This window comes from Setaria italica, chromosome IV, assembly GCF_000263155.2.
Source record: "Setaria italica strain Yugu1 chromosome IV, Setaria_italica_v2.0, whole genome shotgun sequence".
NCBI lineage: Eukaryota > Viridiplantae > Streptophyta > Magnoliopsida > Poales > Poaceae > Setaria > Setaria italica.
In genome coordinates this window covers 6,530,089-6,537,627 of record NC_028453.1, presented here as the reverse complement: position 1 = coordinate 6,537,627, position 7,539 = coordinate 6,530,089, and the positions used below count along the sequence as shown (strand labels likewise).

Sequence of the window (7,539 nt, the reverse complement as noted above, 5' to 3'; positions counted from 1 at the left end):
ATGGACCCTCCTCCGGCGGCGGGAAACTTGGATCCGGCGGTCGAAAGGGGTAGATCCGGTGGTGGGCTCCAGGATGCGCCAAGCGGAGGGGCCAACGGCGCGCCGTATGTGTCCGGCGGAGGGGCTGGTGGCGCCCCGTTCGTGTGGCCGGGAGGCCCGCCGACGGGTCCCCTGGGTGCTCTCCTGGCCGCCGCGGGAGTGCCTCCCGGCATGGTGGCGGGCGCATGGCCTGGAGGCGCAGCAACCGCGGCGGGCCAGCCACCGGCGCAGCAACCGGCCATCCCAGCCGCGGCGGGCCTGGCCGCCGGCGCGTGGCCCGGCATCCCCGGCGCATGGCCCGGCGTCCCCAGCGCGGGGCCATCAGCTTCACAGGCCTCCGGCATCCCCAACGCCGCCATGCCTGCAAGCACAGTCATGCCCGGAGGATGGCCGGAGTGGTGGGCCGGAGCAGCGGCGGCGGCTCTAGGGCCGGATTAGCTCCGTGCCGATCCTCAACTCGCTTCACAGGAGACAGCTTCACAGGAGGTTGGAGACAATGACGAGCGGCTGCCGGTTCGGGTCACCTCTGGTCCAGTTCGAAGCTCCTCAACTCGCCGGCGAGGTACCCGCGCACCTAGGCCACCACCGGCGGCTAGGACAGCTACTGCTCCTGCATCTGTGGACGTCGACCTCACCGATCCAAGGTAAGAACTTTGCTAGCTCTTTGCAATCCTAAGACTTTAGGTAACCTGATGTGTCGGTCACCACTATGGATGGAGTGCTCTAGTAAAGTTTGTGGTGTTGATGTTCTCTTGTATTGTACACACTACACCCTTATATGTAGACATAGATTTGCTGTTCTTCTGGTGTTTAGGAAGAACATCAGTCTGCTAGGAAGAACTCCATGTTATCTAGGAAGCATGTTCCCCATCAGGCTGTTTGAAGTTAAATTCGTGCAAGTTGGGGAGAGGCCTTACCTCTGAATCCTAGTCTGTAGCTTTCACAATATTTTAGCTGTAACTCAATTGTTGATCTTTGAATGTGACAGAGAAGAACCAATTTTTCCTTTGACAAGTGCTTATCATGATACAACTCAATGGTGAAATTTCTGTAGTTGAGTAGAACCAATCTACTTTTTCTTAGTTACTAACAGGTTCTGAAAATTTCTGTAGAAATACAACTCAATTTTGTTACAAACAGGTTCTGAAAATTTTGTTAATCTTTTTATTTCTTCAAAGATTTGACTGTAGAGATGGCTGCTGTTGAAGCGATTTGATTTCTTCAAAGCTGATCGAGATGTTTGGAGCAGATATTATTCTTTAATATAAGTGTTTGTGCATGTCAGTGTTGTGCTGTAGCTAAGAGTATTTACGCTTTCTACACGTTTTAATTGTGGAAGAGGCGAAGAGCTCAAGTCATTATACTATGATTGTGTGTAGTTGTTACTGCTTAGAAGGCATCTTATGCCGAGAAATCCTGAATGGACCTTGTGACTTGCTTTGCTTATTTTGATGCCGTTTTGTTTGCTTCATCTGATTGCTCTTGCATTCTAGTTTAGTGATAGCAACAGGAGCCACTATGGTCCAGTAACTTGTTCATCTTAAGCTTGCAGCTATGTCGTAACTTCCATTCTCAATATTGTTTAACATAGAGGTGATTTGGTGCTCTGCACTGCAATAGTGTTTTTATTTGCTCTTTTGTTCAGTGACCACGCTCTTTCGCTTGGCTGTGTAAATTAAGAGTATGCATGTGATCTTCCTGTCAGCAGGTTGTTGCCTGTGCCTTAATAGTTTATAGCGATGTAGTGCCTTCAGATGTAGTGCCAGCTCCCTGTTCATTTATAGGTTTACCGTATCTGTTCAGTGGTCTGGCAACAACTCTATAGCAGGGCCATGTAATGCAATGCTAGTTTGTTATCCCAAATGAAAGATATAGAGATGACAGTTGACCATGAAAAGTTTAGTGCTGACTACATGCACGCTTGACTCTTTCGCTACTACACCAGTTGGACCGTGACTAGAAATGCTCTTGGCTTCCAAGCAACAGCCTAGAATACTCTGACTACATACGCTGTATGTCTGTCATGCTTGATTCATTCTCTTTAAACACACATATATGATAATAGAGTAATAGTAAGTCTGGGACAGATTTGCTACTTTAGAGAATTCTGCAAATTACGCTGTTATAGCTTTAGAGAATGTCAGGCCTGTGTGTTTTTGAATTCTGCAAATGATGTCATGACTGAGAATTCTGCAATATATTAGCTTAGCACCTGAGCATTTTGTTTTACCATTTATTCCTGTTAGTTCTGTTAGTGCTACTGTTTACCAGCATTTTGTGCTAACAGAACTAGTATACTGCCATATATAGTTTCTGAATATATCCTATTGTTCCTGCTAACTATAAATGGGCACCACTGCTACTGTTTTTTATTGGCAACAGCTTGGCTGATTGGTGTGATGAGAACAATAGGATAGTTTGTGAGATTTTTGCTGATGAAGTTTTAAAAGGAAATAGATCAAGTACTCATTTGAGTAAGACCGGGTACAAGAATGTGATAGCAAGGTTTAAAGAGAGGACTGGGATTGAGTACACTAGAAAGCAATTCAAGAATAAATGGGATAAGTCGAAGCAAGATTATGGTATTTGGAAGCAGTTGAAAAATAAGGAGACTGGGATTGGATGGGATGAAACTGGGAAGAATATTGTAATGTCAGAGGCATGGTGGAAGAAAACAGCAAAAGTAAGTAGACAAGTTGCAGTTGTACCAGATTTTTCATTTTACAATATGTAAAAATATTAATATCTAACTATTGCATTTCAGGATATAAAGGGCTCTACCAGATTCAAGCTGAAAGGACTACAAAATGAAGAACAGCTAAGCATTATGTTTGAAGACCTCAGAAATACTGGTGATGAACATTGGTCCGCTTCTAGTGGTATAGCACCTTCTTCAGCAAACTTGTCTCGTGAAAGCTCTCCAATTCCTATTGATGATGAAGATGAAGCAGACAAAGTGGATTCGGACAGTGAGCCGGAGGAGGTGACACCTAGGAGTGTGCATGGTTCAAAGAGAGGTCGAGGGGCTAGTAACATCAAGGGAAAGAAACCCAAGACAAGTACAGGGCATTGGTTTCAGGAACAAATGGGCAAGATTGTGGAGATGAATGAGAGGACAACTGCATCTTGTGAATCTATTGCAAGGAGGGAGGATACATCTGGTTGTTCCATCCAGGATGTCATGGCTTTGGTCAAGAATTGTGGGGCTCTTCCCTCGACGAATGAACATTTTGTTGCATCTCTAGTTTTTACCAAGAGGGCTGAACGAGAGATGTTTATGACTTTGGATACACCTGAGGAGAGGTTTGATTGGCTGAAGAGGAAGTATGAATGGATGACTAGAAATGATGTGCCTAAGTAGTTTGTATCCTTTGGATTGGATTCTATTTCTATTTCTATGCTACTCTGAAATATGTATGCTACTTTGAATCTATATTCTATATATGCCTAAGTAGTTTGAGTGTTGTTACTTTGAATCTTATGTATGCTACTTTGAATCTATATTCTACTTTGCAATTCATGAGTGTTATTTATATCATGAACAGATCTGAATCTTCTGATGATGAGATGTCTGATCATGATGAATGGGTTAAAAACACTCTAGGATTGTTGCGGTCTGCTCAAAATTGTCAATTTGCCACTGCTCTTATTTCTTGCAAGTACTTCATGACTTACCATGACAAGAATGATGTTAGAATTCCGGCTCAAAGTGGATTCGGTTGGACAATGGAGAAGCTGAACACTCCAGGTGAAAGTCATAAGCAATTCCGAATGAATGCATCTCTATTTTACAAGTTGCATGATCTGTTAGTGGGTAACTATGGACTAAAATCATCTCTTCATATGAGTTCTATGGAATCATTGGCTATTTTCCTACTTGTGTGTGGGCATGGTACTTCTACCAGTGGTGTACATGGTATATTCAAGCACTCTGCAGAAACAATTAGTAGAAAATTTGAGGAGGTATTGATATGTATGGTGGCTATGAGTGCAGACTACATAAAGCCAATTGACCCTAATTTCTCTACTACACATCCTAGGATTAGTAATGATCGTAGGATGATGCCACACTTTAAAGATTGCATTGGAGCTTTGGATGGCACTCACATTTCAGCGACACCACGTCCTGAGGACCAGATTAGGTACATTGGTCGGAGTGGCAAAGCGACACAAAATGTTCTTGGTATTGTTGATTTCGACATGAGGTTCACTTATGCGTCTATTGGTCAGCCCGGGTCTATGCATGATACTAATGTTCTCTTCCATGCACTTCGACATGATCACTCTACCTTTCCACACCCCCCTCTAGGTATGTCGGAGCACGTACCTTATCTTTTCTCATGTCTATACATGAATGCACGTGGCTCACAACCTTCATTTTTTTACATGTGTATTTAGGAAAGTATTATATGGTTGATGCCGGGTACCCAAATAGACCTGGATACTTGGCACCATACAAGGGTGAAAGGTATCATGTGCCAGATTGGAGGAGAGGTCCTGCTCCAAATGGTGAGCAAGAACATTTTAACCATTTGCATTCAAGTATTCGCAATGTGGTAGAGCGCTCTTTTGGTGTGTGGAAAATGAAGTGGAGAATCCTTCTCAAGATGCCAAGTTACCCAATGGAGAAGCAAATGATGATAGTTGCCGCAACCATGTGTCTCCATAACTTCATTCGTGAAAACCACACACAAGATAAGGATTTCCGCAAATGCGATCGGAATCCCGATTATATGCCCACTATACCTTCAAGATATAGGAAGCACTATGTCTCTCAAGATGCTGGAGATACATCCAACATGGAAACAGATGATCGGACCATGGATAAGTTCCGAGATGATCTTGCTAGAGCAATCTTCCTTTCTAGATCATCTTGAGTATGTCAGTTAGCTTATATGGTTGCATGCTATGTAAGGATCGTAGCTATTATTTATGAACCGTGATGAATTCAAATATTAAAAAAAAATCAGCTGAATTTTTTTGAGAGAAATACAGGAGTAGCAATTAAAATACAGGAGTAGCAATTCACGGTCAAATATGCAAATATAAAAGCTGAATTCAAATATTTCTAACCTGGATGCGACATCAGCTTAGCATTCGCTAGTAATCTATTTATGAACCGTGAGTATCTATTTTCATCTATTAAAAAAAATTCATATAGTTAAGGGCATCTATGACATTTGATTTATCAAAGCCATTCCTAAAAATACAGGAGAAGCCGTTTTGCCAAACACTTTTCAGAATGGCTTCAGCTTCACCAGAGAAGCTGTTTTCCAGAGCAGCCACAGCCGCAGCCGTTTCAGCCACAGCCACAGCCCTACCAAACAGGCCCGTAGATAAGTCCTGTATTTCAATACTTTTAGCCTGAACTTGACGCTTTTTGTCAAAGCATTAATTATGTATGTGCCATTGTGTTAAACAGAAGGTGGCTTATACGCAATCATGAAGGGAAGATGTTATTATTCGTTGTAATTTTAATAAGAAAAAGAAAAATTAAGATCATCAGTGAGGTAGAAGCACGTTTACTTTTAGTTAATATCCCTCAGCAATATTAGAAATTGCAAGTCCTTGAGTAAAATGTCCAGTGAAATAAAGACAACGAGTGAACTGATGGTAGTCAGAAATGTTTTATTTTTTACATTAGCATAATCATTTATAAGCAGAAACGCTGGGAACTTTGAATTGAGCGAAGTGAATAACATAGGCTCAACTTATGTTGCTGACAGATCAGATACATCCGGTGGCGGGACGACGAGCTCCGGGGCTGGGGCACGAGGCCGGCGCGGCTGGTCCCCAAGCGGTGCGGCCGGGGCACAAGGTCGGTGGGGGCAGGTCCTCAGGTGGCATGGTCGGGGTCCGAGGCTAGCGACCGGCGGGGTCGGAGCTCCACGAGCGGCGTGCTCTCCAGGCGACGCGGCTGGTGCCAAGGGTCGGCGTGGCAACCTCCTCGCACGGCGCGGTGAGCTCTCGCCAGTCGCGGGATGACAAGCTCCGGGGTCGGGCCATGAGGCCGACGCGGCTGGTCCTCAGGCGGCGCGGTGGGGGCACAAGGCCGACGGGGCATGTCCTCAGGCGGCGGGTCCTAGGTTGGCGACCGGCGGGGCCAGAGCTCCCCTAGCCGGATGCTGTCACACGGAGGAAGAAGATGTACTCGTGACAATGACAGGTGGGCCCCGCCAACGGTAGCTAACAGAAGCTGAAAACGGTGGTCGTCCCATCTACTCTAGTACCTCCAACCAAATAAAAAAAATAGGGACGAACTCATCCTTCTCAACCAAACACAAGTCGGGATGATCCCATCCTATAAAACTAGGATAGGACTAACCCATCCCAACTCGTCTCCAAACTAAACTAAACACACCCTAAGATTCCACTTGCGGCCAGCGACCGGGCGTGCAACGCCGTGGATCCGGGCATTGTCCACCGTACTCGTGAGTTGTGACAGTATATATCTGTCGTTGTCAAGATCAGCGGATCTAGACTTTAGACTAGTAAATTTCTTTTATGCGCGTAAGCCTCAGATGGTTGCGCGGGAGACACGGATTTAAACTGGTTCGGGCAGGGGAAGCCCTACGTCCAGTATCGAGGGTGCTCGTGTTGCCCGCGCGGGGGGTCTGTAGTAGGGGGTTACAGATTGGCGAGAGAGGGACAGGTCCCAAGTCTCTTTGTTTCGGTGCCCTCCTTTCCAGCGGTAGTGTACAATGGTGTCCTAGAGAAGAGGCGGGTATTTCGGTCTGGGATCTCGATCCCCCTCTCCGGCTCTAGGTTCCTCCTTTTATATCGCAAGGGGCCGGCCGGAGTTACAATTGGGACCGGGTGAAAGGTAAAGAGTAAGATGGTAAAAAGGTCTGGCAGGAAGGAGGGGAGAGGTCCTAGGCGCCCGACGTCCTGCCGACCCCAAACGCGTGCCGTCGTGCATGCCGGAAGGGGAGGTCGCCGGATGCCAAGTGTTGCAGCTCTCCGCAGGTAGCTACTTCGATGTTCGTAGGTACCAGGTTAGATCATGATGAGGCGGTTTCGTTGTCACCTTGCCGTCCGTTAGGGAGGATGGCGGATACCGCTGCTCCGACGATGGCTTGTAGAGAGGGGGAGCTTCACACCTGTGCTGCCGTTTGCGCGGGGCCCGAGGGCGTGCGGGACCCGAGGACGGGGCCGCTCCCTCCCTTGCTCCGGTCGCCGCAGGTCATGAGTACTCTGCGACGAACAGGAGCCGGCCGCCGGTACTGTAGCTCGTACAGGACGGTCGTGCACGGGTACTTGCGCCGGGTTGCGTGAGAGGCGCGGTCACCCTGCGCTCTGCCATCTCTGCGGCGCATTTATGGTGAGGCCGACGAGGGGACCCACAGGATTTGTCTTGTCTATGCGGATCGCATCCGAGGGGGTTTCCGGATTCGTGGGCCCCAGCACGCCCGACCCCTCCGCTTAGGGTCGGGCGAGGCGGAGAACTCCGTGACGCGGGGTCGGGCGCTCCCGACCCTGGGATCGCAGTCGGGCGAGGCG

At 47.2% G+C, this 7,539-nt stretch overlaps 1 protein-coding gene across 1 annotated transcript; it reads left to right on the top strand.

Moving 5' to 3' along the window:
* Nucleotides 1-3,400, top strand: LOC101769077 (L10-interacting MYB domain-containing protein-like). Its single transcript, XM_004966719.1, has 3 exons — nucleotides 1-437; nucleotides 2,422-2,722; nucleotides 2,804-3,400. The coding sequence occupies exons 1-3, from the start codon at nucleotides 1-3 to the stop codon at nucleotides 3,398-3,400; spliced, it is 1,335 nt and encodes a 444-aa protein (XP_004966776.1).
* The last annotated feature ends 4,139 nt before the right edge of the window (nucleotides 3,401-7,539 follow it).